This window comes from Chiloscyllium plagiosum, unplaced genomic scaffold (assembly GCF_037043375.1).
Source record: "Chiloscyllium plagiosum isolate Xiang-an unplaced genomic scaffold, Cpla_swu_hap1 HiC_scaffold_35, whole genome shotgun sequence".
Lineage (NCBI taxonomy): Eukaryota > Metazoa > Chordata > Chondrichthyes > Orectolobiformes > Hemiscylliidae > Chiloscyllium > Chiloscyllium plagiosum.
The window spans coordinates 52,962,309-52,984,651 of record NW_028270173.1 but is presented as its reverse complement, the minus strand read 5'-3'; the positions used below and the strand labels follow the sequence as shown (position 1 = coordinate 52,984,651).

The window sequence follows — 22,343 nt, the reverse complement described above, 5'->3', positions numbered from 1 at the left end:
CTTTGCTGATACGCTCCTCCCAAGACTTGGCGCACGCCCCAGCCCCCCCGAACCAAATACCCAGCACCTTCAGGTGGTCGGTCCTGACGGTGAAGGGGATCGAGGATTGGTCGGCCCAGTTCCCGAAGAGCATGGCCTCGCTCTTGCCTCGGTTGACCTTGGCCCCCAAGGCCCGTTCGAACTGGTCATATATGCACATGAGTCTGCGCACGGACAGCGGAAAACGGCGATGTCATCCATGTACAGGGAGGCCTTAACCTGCAGGCCCCCACTGCCAGGAATAGTCACCCCTCTCAGGCTCGCATCCTTCCTGATGGACTCGGCAAATGGCTCTATGCAGCACACAAACAAGGCAGGAGAGAGAGGGCAGCCCTGCCTGACTCCAGATCTGACTGGGAAGCTATCTGATTCCCACCCATTGATTGAGACTGCACTGACTCTAGGCCTGCTCCAGAAGTAACTCTCAGACCATGGGCCCTTCAGGACCTCACACTGGAGCTCAGGGACACCTGGTACTTGCCTTGCACCAGCCAGGTCACTGTGTGCAGGGATAAACAGTGTCTTCCATATCCAGACACACAGATCTTAACACATAACGCTGGATACATGGGGAAATGTACAAGTTTAAACGGATGCAAAGAGGGATGCATCCACCCGGATAGAGATGAGAGTTCAGGGTCTCACATGACCAGCTTTTATAATTGGATAGGGATCACTGTCCTTTCTGATGAAGAGTGGGAGCGGGGCTGTCGGATGGAGAATGAGGATTTCCCTCCCAATTCAGCTGCAGCACACGGTCTGTGCTTTCACCTCCTGGAGCGATCCCTGTTCCTGATGTGGGCAGCGTCTCAAACCTGCAGCTCTTGGTGTCAAACCCCTGTGTGTCTGCCTTTCAGGATCCCGGGAACTGGGGACAGGCTCACGGTTTCACATTTAATTGGGTGTTTTTTTCCTGATACGAACCAATGATTCCCCTCTCTGTTTGAGTTGGAGGAAGTGATCACATTTCCATCGAACTTGGAGAATGGACTCACTACAGAAGTTTTTCTTTGTCATTTCCAGTCCATTATCAGCAGCTTTTACCCCAATCCGTTTTTGCTTGGAATAACGACAGTGGATTCCCAGAATGTTGCTGATCATTTTCTCCCTGTGCTTTTCCTGGGTCTCTCCCGGTAAGTACAGAATTCAGCTTTCCATTCTCTCTCTCTCTCTGTGTCTGTGGTGAATGTGAATCTCTTGGTGAGAATTTGAAATGGGGGATGTTTGATCAGCCGCCTGTTATACAGCCAGCCTGATCTTTTACACATTGAAGGCAGCACAGTCTGGGAGACTGATGGGATTTGTGTCCAGGTCTCCTGACAGCAGGATGTAGAAACCCCGAGATCAGAGAAGCTCCGAGCAAATGGGAAATGGTTCCAATGGACAATTTTAATTTTCACATCGATTGGGAGAAGCCAGACAGCTTCATCATTCCTGGTCTAAAGTCTTGTAAACCCTGCGGGGAGGAGAAGGATACTCCATGTTTAACCCAGTCCAGGCTCAGTTGTGATACCCTCATGTAAGGAGTGAGTGTTGTGGATGGGCTAACAATTAAGCAGGCCGTGAGTCAGCAGTTACTCACTGCAGAATTCCCAACATCTGACCTGCTCTTGCATACAGTATACATGTGGTTCATCCACTTCAGTTTCTGGACAATTCAGTGATTACAACACCATTGAATGTCAAAGGGAGATAGTTACATTCCCACTGGTTTCAGTTGGTCAGTACGAGGCCTGTGTGTGCTGCTAGTATAACTCGCCACTTACTAGCCGAAGCCTGAATATTGTCACAAGTGTGGCACTGGAAAGGCATAGCAGGTCAGGCAGCATCCGAGGAGCAGAAGAGTTAACGTTTCGAGCATAAGCTCTTCCTGAATATTGCCCAGGTGTTGCTGCATTTGGTAATGGACGGTTTCAGTGCCTGAGGAATCACAAACAATTCTGAACATTGTGCAATCATCAGTGAACATCCCTATTTCTGACTTTATACTGGAGAGAAGGCCCCTGAGGAGCTCTTGTAGTGATGTCCTGGAGCTGAGATGCCTGACCTCCAACATCTTCTCCTGTGCCAGGTATGACTCCAACCGGCAGAAAGTTTTCCCCCTGATTCCCACTTTGCCAGGATGCCTTGATGCTACACTTGGTCAAACGTGGCCTAGATACCCAGGGCTGCCACTCTTGCCTGCCCTCTGGAATTCAGCTTTTTTGTGCATGTTTGAACCAAGTCTATAATGAGGTCAGGAACTCAGTGGCCCCTGGAGAAACTAAACTGGGTGTCACTGAGCAGGTTATTGCTGCTTGATGACACTTTCTATCAGTTTACTGATGATCGAGAGTAGGCTGATGGGGGTGGTTAATTCACTGGGTTGGATTTGTCCACATTGTCACATTGAGGCTGGTGTTGGAGCTGTACTGGAACATCTTGGTTAGGTGCATAGGAATTTCTGGGGCATAAGTCTTCAGTACTGTGTAGATGGTTATTAACCCCTTCTTTAGCTGATATTTGCAGACACCGACTCACTGACTGTGATCGACACGGCAGTCTCTGGCATTAAGGATTTTCCGGAGGTGAGTAACATTGCGATAGTCAATGGAGTTCAACTCAATTGTCATGACACTAATGTTCATCAGCAGTTCATGGTGGACTATTTTGATGCAGAATACTGGCAATATCTCACAGGTCTCGGGAATACACGATCTGACATGGCAAAGGAGAATCTGAATACAATGATGAAAAGTACAAACCAGACATCTGGTAAGATCGGTGATGGGGAATTTCTGAATGGTAATGTTGACTGTGGTGTAGGTGGTGTCCCTCTGGGTTCTGCATCAGAAGGTTGTAGGTACAAAGTCCCCACCCCAGGACATAAACACAGCAGTTACACTGAACATGCCAGTTCAGGCTGTACAGAATGCTGTGCTGTTGAAGTTGCTGTCTGTCAGATGAGATGCTGAACAGAGTGTCCGTTGGCTTTATATTGATGAACCTTTGAAGAAGAGCAGGGAAGTTATCCCCAACACCCTGGTCAGTATCAAACTTCAATTTTCATCATTTGCAAGTTTGTAGGAGCCTTCCTGTGTCCAAATTATCTCCCACATTGCTTCCTTTTAAAACAATTACTAAAGGTAATGAATTGCATCACACTTCAGCATTCCTAGAGATCAAGAAACTTGCTTTTTAAAAACAAACTTAATTTTATTTGTTCTTTCCAATGAGTGACAGGCAGGTGCTGAGCCTGAGTTATATTGTTCCTTGTAACATTTCTACATTCCACATGTGACACAGTGTGAGCCAGAGGTATGCATTTATGAAATGTGTCATACTGATGAAGATCAGGAGTTGGTTTACGATTGAGTGAATGGGAATCTGGTGAGATGGGTGTGATCCTCCAGGAATGGGCAGCTTGTTGGGTCTCAATGTCTGTTCATACATAAGGTTGGGGGGAGGGAGACATTGCTCTTTCCCAATATTACAGAATGGGCAATGTGAATCCAACAGGCAGTGTGAGAGGACAGTGAGAAGCTCTGTAGGAAATATCTGAGAGATAAAGCAGTGGAGATGATCAAATCCATACCCCAGCACTGACCCCTGGATCACCCCATTCAGTCCACCCGCCAGCACTGACCCCTGGGTCACTCCACTCAGTCTATCCCCTAGATCACCCCACTCAGTCCGTCTCCCAGTGCTGACCCCTGGATCACCCCACTCAGTCCGACTCCAGCACTAACCTCCTGATACCATTCATTACTGGAGTATAATTTCCAATTCTATTTGATACTAGATTACCCTCCCCTCAGATCAGGCACGTTGTCATTTATTTGCAAAAACTTTAATACTATTTCCTGTTTGATCACCGATGGGAATTCACACGTTTCAATGGATAACAATTGTTGAAATCACTGATGACGGCGATATTAAGAGATCGATGCGACTTGGATTTTATGGAAAGGATTATCTCAGCTTCAAACAAGATAGAATGAGATGGATCACAACCAATCACAATGCAGTGAAGACTAAAGAAAAATGGGATTCTGATGAATCCTGGAACAAATATTGGGAAACATCTAGAGCAGGGGTTTGTTCAGGATTTAAAGAGATATTTCCAAGCTGGAAAGCAGTATTTTGGAAGGAAAGGTGTGTATTTCAGTTTTGCTCCATGTTCTGATCTAACCTCACTGATCTATGAAACCGCTCTCCCATTCCATTCAGTGTCTGTCTGTTGTTTGTGTTTTCACCCTTTCCCATCACAGTTCAGCCTGAAGTGTTCATCTCCAGGAGGGAGCCCAATGGTCAGGACAAGCCGCTCACTCTCTCCTGCCTGGTCACTGGGTTTGATCCTGTAGACATCGAGGTGACCTGGCTAAGGAATGGAGAGGTCATGTCTGAGACCCAATCCTCGGGGGTTCGACCGAACCACGATGGGACCCATCAGATCCAGAAAGAGATTGAGATCAATGCTGGGGATGAGGATCAATACTCCTGTCACATTGACCACAGCAGCCTGGCAGAGGCCCTGCTCTATCAGTGGGGTAAGGGACTGGAGTCTGTGTGTCTGTGTGTGTCCATGCAATTTTTTTTACAACGCATAAACTTTTAAAATTTATGAAAATACTTTGATAGCTCTTTCTGAGATTGACTTTAGATTTTCTTAGATTTTCTTGGACTCACACTTCCTCGGATTGGGTAAAATGATGGTGGGTGGAATTCCCTCTTTTAGTGAGGAGGGGAGGTGATGACGTGGTGGTATTATCACGAGACTATTAATCCAGAGACCTGAGTAACATCCTGGTGACCTGAGTTTGTATTCCATTTGTTAGATGGTGGAAGTTGATTTGAATGAAAATCTGGAATTAAGAGTCTAATAATGACAATGAAACCATTGTTGTGTAAACCTGTTTGGTTCATGAATTCCCTTTTGGGTGGAAATCAGCCGTTCTCACCTCCATGTAACTCCAGACATACAGCAGTGTGGGTAACTCTCAACTGCCCTCTGACCAATTAGGATTGATTTATAAATGCTAGACCAGCCAGTAAGACTGCTGTTTCTGATTTATAGAAATTATGTAAAGTTGAATGTTAGAGGGTTGATCAGTAAATTCTCAGATGATATGAAATGAGTGTGGTGGGACATAGTGAGGAGGATAGCCTTCGATTACAGGAAGATATAGATGTTCTGGTCAGGTGGGCTGATCAGTGCCAAATGGAATTCACTCTGGATAAGGCGAAGGTGATGTACTGGGGCAGGACAACCACGGCATGGGAATACATGATGGATCCTGGGAAGTATTTGCCGCGTGTATCCCCCTTAAAATTTTCACCTCTCACCTCGAATGTGTGACCTCTCATTATTGAATCCTTCAGCTTGGGAAAAAGCTTATTCCTATCCACCCTGTGTGTACCCTTCATGATTTTGTAGACCTCAATCAGGTCCCCCCTCAATCTCCTTTTTTTCTAATGAAAATAAACCTAACCTACTCAACCTTTCTTCATAGCTAGCACCTTCCATACCAGGCAACATCCTTGGAAATCGTCTCTGCACCCTTTCCAAAGCATCCATATCCTTTTGGTAATGTGGCGACCAGAACTGTACACAGTATTCTAAATGCGGCCGAACCAATGTCTTGTACAATTTTTACATGACCTGCCAGCTCTTATACTCAATACCCCGTCCAATGAAGGCAAGCATATTATATGCCTTCTTGACCACTCTATCCACCTGTCCAGCCACCTTCAGGGTACAATGGACCTACACATCCAGATCTCTCTGCCCAACAACTCTTCCCAAGGCTCTTCCATTTACGGTATAGTTCGCTCTAGAATTAGACTTCCCAAAATGCATCACCTCACATTTGCCTGGATTGAACTCCATCTGCCACTTCTCCGCCCAACTCTCCAGTCTATCCCTATTCTCCTGTATACTTTGACAGTCTCTATGCTTTCTGCTACCTCACCAAACTTCATATCTTCTGCAAACTTACTTATCAGACCAACTCTGCCCTCTTCCAGATCATTTATGTATATCACAAACAACAGTGACCCCAACACTGACCCCTGTGGAACACCACTGGTCACCTTTCTCCATTTGGAGAAACTCCCTTCAACTACTACTCCCTGTCTCCTGTTGCTCAACCAGTTCTTTATCCACCTCGCCAGAACACCCTGCACACCATGTGACTTCACTTTCTCCATTAGTTTACTACGTGGGAACCCTATCAAATGCCTGACTAAAGTTCATGTGTATGACATCTACAGCCCTTCCTTCATCTATCAACTTGGTCACTTCCTCAAAGAACTCTATTAAGTTGGTAAGGCACGATCTCCCCCACACAAAACCATGTGGCCTATCACTGATAAGCCCATTCTTTACTAAATATAAATAGATTTTATCCTTCAGTACCTTCTCCAGCAAGTTTCCCACCACTGACATCAGGCTCACTGGTCTGTAGTTACCTGGAATATCCCTACTACCCTCCTTGTACAGGGGGACAACATGAGCAACCCTCCAGTCCTCTGGCAGCTCACCTGTGTTTAAGGACGCTACAAAGATATCTATCAGGGTCCCAGCTATTTCCTCTCTCACCTCCCTCAGCAACCTGGGTTAGATCCCATCCAGTCCTGGAGATTTGTCCACCTTAATATCCTTTAGCCTATCCAACACATCTTGTCTCTTTATGTTAATGTGATCCAGAGTAAACAAACTTCTCTCTCTAATCTCATGTCCCTCTCCTCAGTGAACACTGATGCAAAGTAATCATTGAGAATCTCACCCATTTTCTCAGGTTCGACACACAACCTTCCTTCCTTATCCTTTAGTGGACCAACCCTTTCTCTAGGTACCCTCTTGCTTCTTATATATGAATAAAAGGCTTTGGGATTTTCCTTATTTCATGACCCCTTTTAGCCCGCTTGATTCCTCATTTAAGATTGTTCCGACTCTCCCGATATTCCTCCAATACCCGTTCTGTTCTAAGCTGCCTGGACCTTATGTACACTTCCCTTTTCCTCTTGGCTAGTTGCATGATTTCTCCGATTATCCACGGTTCATGAATCTTGCCTTTCCTATCCCTTGTTTTCAAAAGGACATGCCTATCCTGCACTATCTTTAACCTGTCTTTGAAAGCCTCCCACTTCTCAAATGTGGACTTCCCTTCAAATAGCTGTGTCCAATCCACATTTCCTAGCTCCTGCCTAATTTTGATATAATTGGCCTTAGCCCAGTTTAGTCCTCTTCCCTTAGGACCACTCTCATCTTTGTCCATGAATATTCTAAAACTTACAGAATTGTGGTCACTATTCCCAAAGAAAACCTCCCACTGCAACTTCTACCACCTGGCCTGGTTCATTCCCTAACACCAGGTCCAATATGGCCGCTTCCCTTGTCAGACTGTTGACATACTGCTCCAGAAAACTTTCCTGGATGCTCCTTACAAAATCTTCCCCATCCAGACCTCTGACACTAAGTGTATTCCAGTCAATTTTGGGGAAATTAAAATCTCCCATCATCACCACCTTGTTGCCTTTATATCTTTCCATAATCTGTTCACCTATTTGTTCTTCTACTTCTCTCTCACTGCAGGGAGGCCTGTAATACAGCCCCAACAATGTAACTGCACCCTTCTTATTTCTCCGCCCCACCCATAATGCCTCACTACCCAAGCCCTCCGTAGTGTCCTCCTTTAGCACAGCCGTGATATCATCCCTGACAAGCAATGCAACTCCTCCACCCACCTTTTACTTCCCTCCCTTCCTGTCTAAAGCATCTATATCCTGGAACATTTAGTTGCCAATCATGCCCTTCCTTCAACCAAGTCTCTGTGATCTCAATAACGCCATACTCCCAGGCACCAATCCAAGCCCTAAGTCCATCTGCCTTACTCACATTGCATTAAAGTATCTGCACTTCAGGCCACCCAGTTCTTTTGCATTCATCTGCTGTCTGCCTACTCTTCCCCTTGGTAATGCTAACTTCATGATCCTCATAGTCTCCAGTGTCCACCTCGCTGTCTACTAGTCTTCTCTTCTGGTTCCCAGCCCCCTGTCACATTAGTTTAAACCCTCCCCAACAGCAGTAGCAAAAACTCCCCCAAGGACATTGGTTCCAGTCTGGTTCAGATGTAGACCAACAATTTGTAATTGTCCCATCTTCCCCAGAACTGATCCCAATGTCCCACAAATCTGAACCCCTCCCCCCTACCCCATCCCTCAAGCCACATGTTCATCCTGCCTATTCTTTCATTTCTACCCTGGCTAGCATGTGGCACTGGTATTAATCCCGAGATCACTACCTTTGAGGTCCTCCACTTTAACTTCTCTCCGAGCTCCCTGAATTCTGCTTTCAGGACCTCATCTCAATTTTTTACTTGTATCGTTGGTGCCTATATGGGAGTCTCGTTTTCAGCCACAGAACCGCTTATCTATTCGCCTTACAATAGAATCCCCTGTGACTATGGCCCTACAAGTCTTTTTCCCGCCTTTCTGAACAGCAGTGCCTGCCACGGTGCCATGATCCTGGCAACTGCTGCCCTCCCCTGGTGAGCCATCTCCCCCAGCAGTATCCAAAACGGTATACCTGTCTTGGAGGGAGATGACTGCAGGGGACACCTGCACTGCCTTCCTGCTCTTTTCTGCCTTTTGGTCACCCATTCACTGTCTCCCTCAGCAGTTCTAACCTGCGGTGTGACCATATCACTAAACGTGCTATCCACGACCTCCTCAGCATCACATATGCTCCACAGTGAGTCCATCCGCAGCTCCAGAGCCATCACACGGTCAAACAAGAGCTGCAGCTGGACACACTTCTTCAAAATGTAAGAGTCAGGGACGTCAGCCACGTTCCTGAGCTCCCACATCAAGCAAGAGGCACATGCCACAGGTCTGAGGTCCCCTGCCATTGTAAGCCTTAGCTTTATATCAACTAACTAAAACCAAACAATACACTTAAATATATGAAAGAAATGAAAGTAAAAGAAAGCCTTACCTTACAGAGTCCTTTTCTTCTGGTTAGAGTGGGGGGGGGGGGGGAGGGAGATACTACACGTGTAGTATCTCGGGTTTAGCCGCTGCCCAAATTTATACTAAGTCCTTACTTTCCCGGCAACCTCCTAGTCTCCACCACTACCTCTGCTCTGTCTCCTGCTGCTCCCGGACAGGAAAAAGGCTTCGGGCTGCGAAGGTAAGAATTTATACTGTTCTCTTGCTTTCCCGGCAACCTCCTGGTCTCCAACATCACCTCCACTCTGTCTCCCTCTGCTCCCGGACAGGAAGAAAAAGAGAAAAAAATGGGTCTGGGTGGATACTCTTCGGAGGGTCGGTGTGGACCTCTTGGGCTGAAGGGCCTGTTTCCACACTATCAGGAATCTAATGTAATAAAAAAAGATTTACAGGCACGATGTGTCATCAAGATGGCGGTGGAGTATAGTTCCACATTTTTTTGGTCTTTCTGTTTGTACTCACCTCTTTTCCTGAGCTTGGACAGCATCAGCAGCAGCAAAGTATCCCAGTGTGGACTCGAGTGGGCCTAGTGTGGACCTTGTGATGGTGGTAAGTGAGCCTTGCTTACTTACTTTACCAGGGCCGAGCATGGGGAGCTGGCATCAGAATTGGCAGCTGCTACCAAGCGGAGGCGATGTTGGTAGGGTAGGCTCAGCAGCAAAAGGTGGCACCTGAGGATCAGTAACTTCATCATTGGTTGGACCCAGCTCTAGTGATGGAGATACAGTTGTGGTAGGGCCTCATAGTGACATTGGTGAGGTTGGCCAAATGGTGAGAGATGCGACTCTGATGTTGGTGGATCCGGTGCAGATGGCAGCAAGGCGGTGGCAGAGGAGAATTGGCCCAGATATACAGGATGGTGCCTGAAGAGTGGCAGTTTCAGCGTTGGTTGGGTCCAGTGTAGAGAGTGGGCGAGGCAGTGGGAGAGGGATCGTGGTGCAGCATCATCGATGATCAGGCCTCATGGACTCCCTTGAAGCTTTAACTCTCATTTTTTTGGTTTTTTAAAAATAGAATCCCAACAGTGTCGAAACAGGTGCTATGGCCCAACAAGTTTACACTGATCCTCCGAGGAATATCCCACCTGAACCCATTCCCCATTACTCTACATTTACCCCTGACTAATGTACCTAACCTACACATTCCTGAACACAATAGGCAATTTAGCATGGCCACTTTACCTGACCTGCACATCTTTGAATTGGGGGAGGAAACCCATGCAGACATGGGGAGTATGTGCAAACTCCACACAGACAGTCGCCTGAGGCTGGAATCGAACCTGGATACCTGGCACTGGGAGGCAGCAGTGCTAACCACTGAGCCACTGTGCTGTCCCCTTGTTCTTAAAACTAATCAAAATGGCCTCAGATTGTGGTGACAGTGAAAAATCTTCTCACTGTATCTTACTGTTTTCTCACTGTAAAATACACATGACAATGAAATCATTCGTTCATTCACGTGGTCGGACTAGAGAGGGTGCAGAGGAGATTTACCAGGATATGCCTGGTCTGGAGAGTTTCCGTTATGAAGAGAGATGAGACAGACTGGGATTGTTTTACATACGGCAGAGGAGATCGAAGTGGGAAGGGACATGATTTTAGATTAGATTAGATTAGATTACAGTGTGGAAACAGGCCCTTCGGCCCAACAAGTCCACACCGACCCGCCGAAGCGAAACCCACCCATACCCCTACATTTACCCCTTACCTAACACTACGGGCAATTTAGTATGGCCAATTCACCTGACCCTGCACATCTTTTTGGATGGTGGGAGGAAACCGGAGCACCCGGAGGAAACCCACGCAGACACGGGGAGAACGTGCAAACTCCACACAGACAGTCGCCTGAGGCGGGAATTGAACCCGGGTCGCTGGCGCTGTGAGGCAGCAGTGCTAACCACTGTGCCACCGTGCCGCCCACGGTGGTGTATAAAATCATGGGGAGCACAGATAAGGCAGACAGAAGAAACATTTCCCCCTGTGGGGTGGAGAGATCAATGAACAGGGGGAATAGATTTTATATAAGTCTGAGAACATCCACATTAAATCTGAGAACGTTCCGAGGAGCGGTGAGGAAAAGTGGGTAGTGGGAATCTGGAACTCACTGTCTGTTCAGATGTTGGGGCAGAAACCCTCATTAGCATTTAAGGAGTATTTAGATGTGCCCTTGTGATTCCAAGGCTAACAAGGCTATGGCCAAGTGCTTGAAAATGGGATTAGAACAGTTTGTTGGTTGTTGTTAACTGGTGCGGACGTGATGTGCTGAAGGGTGTCTCTCTCTCTCTGTGCTGCAGCCATTTCTGTCTCTGTGACCCCCACATCCCAGGAGCAAATTAATGAGGTTAATGTGTCCAGTGCTTATCATTCACTCTACTGAATCTCCACTATACCTCCCTCCAAGTACAGTCTGTCTGATGTGAGGTTTGATGTTCAGGACACAATGTCATTCTCTGGATAGAGTCTAACCGAAGATGCACTTTGTCACTTTATATTGTAACCCCCTTGAGTTAAAGGCCAACACTCGAATAGCTTTGTGTTTTTTAATGGAACATGCATGAGATTTTTATGATGTTTATACAGGGCCTTGCTAAATGTACTATATTTAACATCGTATAATTTCACAACAGCAGGAAAGGGTTCAGATTTGTCTTTCTCAGATCCAAAGTGGATGATTGCACACTTCCCCACATTGGATAAAACTGAAGCAGATGGAATTCACTCATTTACTCTGTTACTGTCCCTTCAGTCCGTCTCTCAATCTAGCACCTTCTGTAAACATGGATATTATCCCCCTAGATTGGGACAACACGTTCTTTACACCCCCTTCAATAAGATCTTTAGGGACTTTAGGAGAGTGAAACTGGGTGACGGTCAAACCAATGTTGACCCAACCCCATCAAGTCCCAACGGATAAGTTCTTTTCAATTGTCTCGAATCGACACGAATTGGGAACGGATCCAGGAACAGAGATAATCCTGATGTTATTCAAATGTATTTCAGAAGTCCCGAAAAACAGTGCAGGATATGCTCATCTTGGAATTGTGATTGGATTAGTCGCTGCAATGGCTGCAAGATTCGGAATGATCATCTGGAAAAAGCCCTGGAGAGGTAAGAATCAGAGGGAGGGGAATGTGGAACTGAGGGGACAGAGTGAGTGTGGGGGAATCTCCAGTACCCCACCATCCACTCTCTCCTTCCAATCCCTCTTCCTCCACTCCCTTTGTGCTGTGCTCTCTGAGTCTGGTTTGTTAATGCTGAGGGGAATTGAATCCTGGGTCCTGTGACTGAGCGACAATAACTCAAAATGGTCAAGTTGATATTTTGTTCCGTTTCTCACAGTCTGTCTTTATTTTCTCAGCTTCTGATATCTCTGTTCCTGCTCCTTCATGAGTTGTTGAGTGACATTTTAACGGAGCTCCAGTGATGTATAACATTTTCACTCTGCTCCTGACCCTGTCCCACCCTCCCAGACACTGTTAAACCCTGTCAGACTAATTCCCCTCCCCTCCTGACCCTGTCCCACCATCCCAGACACTGTTAAACCCTGTCAGACTAATTCCCCTCCCCTCCTGACCCTGTCCCACCCTCCCAGACACTGTTAATCCCTGTCAGACTAATTCCCCTCCCCTCCCCACCCTGAAGTGATTGCCTTGTGTCTGTCCATTCCTGACCTTGTGTGTTTCCTGGGCCCCACTACAGCTCATTCCCGGAGCCTCATTCCGGAATAATGGGATTCTCCTGTTCCAGTATGAACATGGACATCATTGTCTGTCCTTCCTTATCACAGCAGACACACAGAATTACAGCTCATTGTTCACACCCAATTCTTTCAGGACTGAGATCAATTTTCCGGGAATGTATTTCTACAGGTTAAGCAGTGGATCCCAGGTCTGCAAGTTTGGATCCTGATCCCTCAAGCGAGACCTTCTCAAGTCGCGTTTCCATCCCGTCTCAGAAATGTGAGCAGTATCACCGTCAGAGGGATCTTCACAGATGGTTCCTCCATCACAGATTCTCATCTTCACTGTCTTCAGTGGGTCACTGATTGACCAGAAATAAGGCAACGTCCTGAGGGAACTCAGGGGCAATTTTTATATTGAAGGAAATTGATTTTGCATCTGACGTTAACAAATTTCAAATGTTATGTAAATCTCTGTACATAAATGTCAGTTTTACAAATTCTAATTCTGAGATAAATATCTACAGAAATTTTATAAATCTGATTTCTTGTTGAATACTAAAATCTGTCACAACTTATCACCATTTGTCTAACTACAATCTCCAATGTGTGTCATTTATAATCACTAGAAGTTATTTGTGAACTTATTGATTTTGATGTTTTTATTAATGATTTCACAAGAACGATTCTATTCATTTACACAGCAGCAGCTTGTGGCTCTTGGAACCAGCAGATGTTGAGCTTCAGTTCAATGTGAACTGAGGGAGTGAAGACCATCCAACTCCCCAACAAGCCTTCCCCAAACTAACCAGAAAGCTCAAAGTGAGGTTTGTTCAATGTGTGTTAAGAACTGGATGGTTGAAAATGTCTGTAAGTCTGTAGTTTTGGAACAAAATAAAATGTACCACACCCCAGAAGATATCGCACTTTCACTTAATGGCTGGCCCAGGCTGCTGGGGTGGGGGAAGAGTGAAAATCTACCTTTTCCTCCAAACAAACACCCATGCACACACCCTCTCACACTCAGACACATACTTGACCATACTTGAGGAAAGGGGCAGGCTCACCAGCTGAATGACCCACACAATCCTTGAGACATTAACAGGAGAGAATTGTAAAGTGACCCCTGACCTGTCCACTCTCCAGGAATGGGATTTTAGCTTCAAGTCTATCCTCCAATTGGACATGTTAATGATTATACTGAGGCAATAACTTTTGATAAAAAAAATCATTGCACCTGATCAATCCTGTCAGAATCTTTTAAACTATGTCAGCTATATTTTGGTACAATGTAATTCTCGTTTGAAAAATGATACAGTGCTTGAATAATGAGAATGTAAGAAACGTGAATAAAATGAAAATGGATTTTATTCCTGACACTCTGTTCCCTCAGTCACTTCCTGCAAGTCTGTGTCACACTTATTCCATCTGCAGGAACAAAATCCCCGTCAGTTTGAATGATGTTCTGGTTCCAGCTGACGGTCACCAAGGACAGTCCAATCCTGGAATGAAACCTGGATTCGAGGTGGAATATTTGTAGATGGGGTTACCATGCAGGTTAGTCACTGAAACATATTCACACGAGGCTGCTGATGTTCTTTTACAAAGGGAGTCCATGTTGACACAAGAAAGGAAAAGAAACAACCAAAGCTGTGTATTTTATATACAGTATATATCCGCAGTCAGAAAGGTCTTTGTGCAAATAAGAAAACAGATTCAATCTGTTCCACAGCACGGTTACAGATATTCACTAAAAGGTCAACTCTGTCAGTTTTTATTTTACCGACTCTCCCTTATCCTTGGAATGCTGAGACAGATTCATGACTCCTTCCCAAATCTGCTGGAATGAACCTTTCACAATTCGGATCGTTTCAATCTTTCCAGTTCCAACAACTGACTTTGATCCAAACTCTCCCGGTTGAGAAGTTCCAGAAACTGCAGCCCTCTGGCTCGGGTCTCTAGTTATCCTGAATTGAACTGAAAATATCAATTTCTCGCAAGGAGAAAACTGTTCTCACCCCTGAACTGAGACCTTTAACCTTCTGTTCTGAAGTCAAAATGAAACTATTGACCTTTCTCTCTTTTCCCGGTTTGGCATTAACTCAGCAGTGTCAACTCTTAACTCATTCACACCCAAGGGATTCTGTTTGGTTGCTAGATGAGAATAATAACAAGCTTTTGTAGAATTGATACACAGAGATCACTGTTTTAAATGACTTTCTGACCTCTTTAAAATGATCACCTTTACATAGTGACCAATATCCATCTGCCTCTATTGTAAAATCCAAATGATAACTCCATACCTGTCAACACAATCAGGGAAAGTCCATTCCCAGAGAGTGGGAACACACAAGTGTGAGGGAATGGAGATTGTGTCAGAACCTGATGTAGATTCTGGACATCGCTTCCATTCCATCGATATTCCCTGAGGATGAGTGTGTGTGGTGGGTTTGATACCAACATCAGACTTGTACTAAAGGACATAGCTGCTAGACTGGGTCTGCAGCAGGTGGTGAGGGAACCAACAAGAGGGAAAAACATACTTGATTCCATCTTTCCAATCTGGCAGCTGCAGGTACAAATGTCCATGACAGTCTCAGTGAGAGTGACCATCGCACTGTCCTTGTGGAGGCAAAGTCCCACTGTCAGATTGGGAATAACCTCCATCATATTGTGTGGCACTATCACTGTGTTAAATGGAACAGACTTGGATCAGATCTAGCAGCTCAAGCCTGGGTATTCATGAGGCACTGTGGGCCATCAACAGCAGCAGAACCATGCTCCAGCACAATCTGTAACCTCATGGCCTGGCATAGCCCCCACTGAACCATTAACACCAAGCCAGGGGATTAACCCTGGTTCAATGGGGAGTGTAGGACGGCATGCCAGGAGCAGCACCAGACATACCTGAAGATGAGGTGCCAACCTGGTGAAGCCACCAAACAGGACGACTTGCATGTCACATAACATAAGCAGCAAGTGATAGACAGAGCTAAGCAATCCCACAACCTCAGCTCTGCAGTCCTGCCACATCCAGCCAACTCACTGGAGGCTCCACAAATATTCCCACTCTCACTGATGAAACAGCCCATTACATCAGTGTGAAAGATAGGCCTGAAGGTTTCACAGCAATCTTCAGTCATCTCAACCTCCTCCAGTGGTCCCCAGCATTACAGATACCAGTCTTCAGTCAATTCAATTCACTCCACGTGATATCAAGAAACAGTTGAAGACACTGGGTACTACAAAGGCTTCAGGCCCTGATAACATTCAGGCAATAGTACTGAAGGCTTGTGCTCGAGAACTTGCCACTCCCCTATCCAAACTGTTCCAGTCCAGTTACAACACTGGCATCTACCCACACAATCAAGAAAAATCCCAGAATATATTTCCTGTGACACCTCAGTTGTTGGGTTTTCAACTGGTTTTCCAAACACAGTAGGTATTACTCCCAGCCGTGGTCCAGCTGCCTCCTTTCCAAGGATAAACTGTACTCCTATTGACCCTCCACCACTTTTCACCAGACTCTCCAACCTCACTTTGAATTTGAATGCAACATATTACCATCTCTTCTGTCAATACAGTAGTCTCCCCTGTACCCAGCGGGGATATGTTTCAGGACCTATCCGCGGAAGCTTGAAACAGCAGATAGGAACGAGCCCATTCATTTACATGGGAAACTTACCTTCCCGGTAGCCTCCTGGTTCCGGAACATTCCCTTTCATGTGTTCGGGTGGCAGTAACTGAAACCACGGAAACCAGTTCCATGGATACTGGGGTTGCCCCTGTCCTCCTTTTGAATGACATATTCCCTCATTCCTCAGCATCAAAGATTGATGTTTCCTGTTTCCCTGCTCCTCCTCCTGCACAGGAATGTTCTTTAAAGAGATCTGGCCCTTTCTTCTCAACCAACCCCTGACCAGGCTGGACATTCCTACTGCAGCTTTTTAGCTTCCACTGTGATCGATCTCCTTTACTGCTTTAACAAACCTCACTGGCTTCTCCTGTTTTACCACATCCTTCTTCCCAGTGCTTTTCCTAAACCACCAACATTGCAACTCATGTCTCCTTCCTTATGACAGTGAAAATGCCTGAGTTTTTTTTATTTCACTTCCCCCTTCTTGGGTTTCCTTTTTAACTTGTGGTAAATTGTCGTTATTATCTTCAACCCTTTCCTTTACCACCTGAGGATATCTCTTTGCCCAAATTCTGTCCCTCACAGATTGAAATAATCATTGGCCAATTCTGCTGCTAACCTTGTATTTTTAACTCCGAGCCCTTCCATATGGGTTCATGGTGGTTTGTTCTTCCAGACTCCCCTTCCTCCTAGTCACTGATTGGAACAGGGACAGCTGGTTCACCCCATTCTCCAGGATGTAGAAACCCCGAGATCAGAGAAGCTCCAAGCAAATGGGAAACTATTGAAATGGACAATTTTAATTTTGTCAATTGGGAGAAGCCAAACAGCTTCATCATTCCTGGTCTAAAGTCTTATAAACACTGCGGGGAGGAGAAGGATACTCCATGTTTAACCCAGCCCAGGCTCAGCTGTGATGATGCCCTTGAAAAGGATGGTTTTCTCTTCAATTTCCACAGCCTAAGAAAACTAGACGGAGCAATTTGGAAGCTTGGCCGGTGTTTATTCATGCATATGCAAATGTGATTCCCTTTCCTGTTGGGAAAAATTGATCTCTTCAAGCTGTTACCAATCAGGGACAATATGCCACTTTTCACACGGACCTTACATTATTCGAATACATCAATGAATTTTAATCCATTCATACAATCCCAGTCAGGTTCCATCTCTGATGTTTGAATCTTAACACCAGGGTACTGTCCAGGAAGTGGGATAGGCTGGGCTGGGGGAAAGGTAAACAGATGGCTAACTCCTCTGTCTTTAATCCTGTTTTAATGGGACATCTAACCTCATGGACTGGAATATCCTATCTCTTTACTGCCCCTGGGGAAGGTCTTAGGCCGGCAATACTGGAATTCCCATGGGAAAGGAGTCATTTTCTCTGGGCCGAGCATCATTCCATGCATTACGATCCACTGCATTAACACCCACACTGGGCTCTCTGTACATTACACACTCCATTAACGCCCACACTGGCCTCCCTGTACTCCACTCCATTAACCCCCAAACTGGGCTCCCTGTACATGACCCACTCCATTAACACACACACTGGACTCCCTGTACATGACCCACTCCATTACCCTCACACTGGACTCTCTGTACATGACCCACTCCATTAAACCCCACACTGGACTCTCTGTACATTACACACTCCATTAACGCCCACACTGGACTCTCTGTACATTACACACTCCATTAACGCCCACACTGGCCTTTCTGTACCTCACTCCAGTAAACACCACACCAGGCTCTCAGTACATGACCCACTCCATTAACCCCCACAGTGGACTCTCTGTACATGACCCACTCCATTAACCCCCACACTGGGCTCCCTGTACATGACCCACTCCATTAACCCCCACAGTGGACTCTCTGTACATGACCCACTCCATTAACCCCCACAGTGGACTCTCTGTACATGACCCACTCCATTAAACCCCACACTGGACTCTCTGTACATTACACACTCCATTAACGCCCACACTGGCCTTTCTGTACCCCACTCCAGTAAACACCACACCAGGCTCTCAGTACATGACCCACTCCATTAACACCCACACTGGACTCTCTGTACATGATCCACCCCATTAACCCCCACAGTGGACTCTCAGTACATGATCCACCCCATTAACCCCCACAGTGGACTCTCTGTACATGACTCACTCCATTAACCCCCCCCCCCCCCACTGGGCTCTTTGTACATGACCCACTCCATTAACCCTCACACTGGTCTCTCTGTACATTACCCACTCCATTAACCCCCACACTGGGCTCTCTGCACATGACTCACCCCATTAACCCTCACAGTGGACTCCCTGTACATGACCCACTCCATTAACACCCACACTGGACTCTCTGTACATGATCCACCCCATTAACCCCCACAGTGGACTCTCTGTACATGACCCACTCCATTAACCCCCACACTGGGCTCTCTGTACATGACCCACTCCATTAACCCCCCCCCCCCCCCCCCCCCCCCCACTGGGCTCTTTGTACATGACCCACTCCATTAACCCTCACACTGGTCTCTCTGTACATTACCCACTCCATTAACCCCCACTCTGGGCTCTCTGCACATGACTCACCCCATTAACCCTCACAGTGGACTCCCTGTACATGACCCACCCCATTAACCCCCACAGTGGACTCTCTGTACATGACCCACTCCATTAACCCCCACACTGGACTCTCTGTACATGATCCACTCCAATAACCCCCCCCCCCCCCCCCACTGGGTTCTTTGTACATGACCCACTCCATTAACCCTCACACTGGTCTCTCTGTACATGATCCACCCCATTAATCCCCACAGTGGACTCTCTGTACATGACCCACTCCATTAACCCCCACACTGGGCTCTTTGTACATGACCCACTCCATTAACCCTCACACTGGTCTCTCTGTACATTACCCACTCCATTAACCCCCACTCTGGGCTCTCTGCACATGACTCACCCCATTAACCCTCACACTGGTCTCTCTGTACATGACCCACTCCATTAACCCCCACACTGGGCTCTCTGTACATTACACACTCCATTAACGCCCACACTGGGCTCCCTGTACCCCAGTCCATTAACCGCCAAACTGGGCTCCCTGTACATGACCCACTCCATTACCCTCACACTGGACTCTCTGTACATGACCCACTCCATTAAACCCCACACTGGACTCTCTGTACATTACACACTCCATTAACGCCCACACTGGCCTTTCTGTACCCCACTCCAGTAAACACCACACCAGGCTCTCAGTACATGACCCACTCCATTAACACCCACACTGGACTCTCTGTACATGATCCACCCCATTAACCCCCACAGTGAACTCTCAGTACATGACCCACTCCATTAACACCCACACTGAACTCTCTGTACATGATCCACCCCATTAACCCCCACAGTGAACTCTCTGTACATGACCCACTCCATTAACCCCACACTGGACTCTCTGTACATGACCCACTCCATTAACCCCGACAATGGGCTCTCTGCACATGACCCACCCCATTAACCCCCACACTGGGCTCTCTGTACATGACCCACCCTATTAACCCTCACACTGGTCTCTCTGTACATTCCCCACTCCATTAACCACCACTCTGGGCTCTCTGCACATGACCCACTACATTAACCCCCACAATGGGCTCTCTGCACATGACCCACCCCATTAACCCCACACTGGGCTCTCTGCACATGATCCACCCCATTAACCCCACACTGGGCTCTCTGCACATGACCCACCCCATTAAACCCCACACTGGGCTCTCTGCACATGACCCACTCCATTAACCCCACACTGGGCTCCCTGGACAAAAAACATAGGACATTACATTACAGCGCAGTACAGGCCCTTCGGCCCTCGATTTTGCGCTGATCTGTCATACCAATCTGAAGCCCATCTAACCTACACTACTCCATGTACATCCATATTCTTGTCCAATGACAACTTAAATGTACTTAAAGTTGCGAATCTACTACCGTTGCAAGCAAAACATTCCATACCCTTACTACTCTCTGAGTAAAGAAACTACCTCTGACATCTGTCCTATATCTATCACCCCTCAATTTAAAGCTATGCCCCCTCATGCTCGCCATCCCCATACTTGGAAAAAGGCTCTACCTGTCCACCCTATCTACCCCTCTGATTATCTTATATGTCTCTATTAAGTCACCTCTCAACCTTCTTCTCTCCAATGAAAACAGCCTCAAGTCCCTCAGCCATTCCTCGAAAGACCTTCCCTCCATACCAGGCAATCTCCTCTGCACCCTTTCCAAAGCTTCCACATCCTTCTTATAATGCGGTGAACAGAACTGTACACAATACTCCAAGTATGGCTGCACTAGAGTTTTGGACAGCTGTAGCATAACCTCATGGTTTCGGAACTCGATCCCTCTATTAATAAAAGCTAAAACACTGTATGCCTTCTTAACAACCCTGTCAACCTGGGTGGAAACTTTCAAGGATCTGTGTACCTGGACATCGAGATCTCTCTGCTCATCGACACTACCAAGAATCTTATCATTAGCCCAGTACTTTGCATTCTGGTTACTCCAAGCAAAGTGAATCACCTCACACTTGCCTGCATTAGGCTCTATTTGCCATCTCTCAGCCCAGCTCTGCAGCTTATCAATGTCTCTCTGTAACCTACAACATCCTTCATCACTATCCACAACTCCACCGACCTCGCTGTACATGACCCAATCCATTTACCCCCATACATGGCTCTCTTGAACATGACCCACTCCATTAACCCCCACACTGGGCTCCCTGTACATGACCCACCCCATTAACCACCACACTGGGCTCTCTGTACATGATCAACTCCATTAACCCCCACACTGGGCTCCCTGTACATGACCCACCCCATTAACCCCCACACTGGGCTCCCTGTACATGACCCACTCCATTAACCCCACACTGGGTTCCCTGGACAAAGAACATAGTACAGGCCCTTCGGCCCTCGATGTTGCGCCAACCTGTCATACCAATCTGAAGCCCATCTAACCTACACTACTCCATGTACATCCATATGCTTGTCCAATGACAACTTAAATGTACTTAAAGTTGGCGAATCTACTACCATTGCAGGAAAAGCATTCCATACCCTTACTACTCTCTGAGTAAAGAAACTACCTCTGACACCTGTCCTATATCTATCACCCCTCAATTTAAAGCTTTCCCCCCCCCATGCTCGCCGTGCCCATACTTGGAAAAAGGCTCTACCTGTCCACCCTATTTAACCTTCTGATTATCTTATATGTCTCTATTAGATTAGATTAGATTACTTACAGTGTGGAAATAGGCTCTTTGGCACAACAAGTCCACACCGACCCGCCGAAGCGCAACCCACCCATTCCCCTACATTTACCCCTTTACCTAACACTACGGGCAATTTAGCATGGCCAATTCACCTGACCTGCACATCTCTTTTTTGGTCTGTGGGAGCAAACTGGAGGACCCGGAGGAAACCCACGCAAACACGGGGAGAATGTGCAAACTCCACCAGTCAGTCACCTGAGTCGGGAATTGAACCCGGGTCTCTGGTGCTGTGAGGCAGCAGTGCTAACCACTGTGCCACCGTGCCGCCCACTGCCACCGTGCTGCCCACCTCTCAACCTCCTTCTCTCTAACGAAAACAGCCTCAAGTCCCTCAGCCTTTCCTCATAAGACCTTCCCTCCATACCAGGCAACATCCTAATAAATCTCCTCTGCACCCATTCCAAAGCTTCCACATCCTTCTTATAATGCAGCGACCAAAACTGTACACAATACTCAAAGTACAGCTACACTAGAGTTTTGTACAGCTGTAGCATAACCTCATGGTTCCAGAACTCGATCCCTCTATTAATAAAAACTAAAACACTGTATGCCTTCTTAACAACCTTGTCAACCTGAGTGGAAACTTTCAAGGATCTCTGTACCTGGACACCGAAATCTCTGCTCATCTACACTACCAACAATCTTATCATTAGCCCAGTACTTTGCATTCTGG

The 22,343-nt window shown here is 46.7% G+C and overlaps 1 protein-coding gene across 2 annotated transcripts; it reads left to right on the top strand.

The window, feature by feature from the left end:
• Positions 1 to 1,032: 1,032 nt before the first annotated feature.
• Positions 1,033 to 14,085, top strand: LOC148140893 (class I histocompatibility antigen, F10 alpha chain-like). 2 transcript variants are annotated; one of them, XM_087979667.1, is made up of 6 exons: positions 1,033 to 1,172; positions 2,535 to 2,606; positions 2,698 to 2,793; positions 4,290 to 4,568; positions 12,030 to 12,137; positions 13,413 to 14,085. In XM_087979667.1, the coding sequence occupies exons 3-6, from the start codon at positions 2,742 to 2,744 to the stop codon at positions 13,463 to 13,465; spliced, it is 492 nt and encodes a 163-aa protein (XP_087835793.1). In that variant the 5' UTR covers positions 1,033 to 1,172; positions 2,535 to 2,606; positions 2,698 to 2,741; the 3' UTR covers positions 13,466 to 14,085. The 2 variants fall into 2 exon arrangements, with proteins under 2 accessions (XP_087835793.1, XP_087835794.1); XM_087979668.1 differs by lacking the exons at positions 2,535 to 2,606; positions 2,698 to 2,793.
• Positions 14,086 to 22,343: the final 8,258 nt, after the last annotated feature.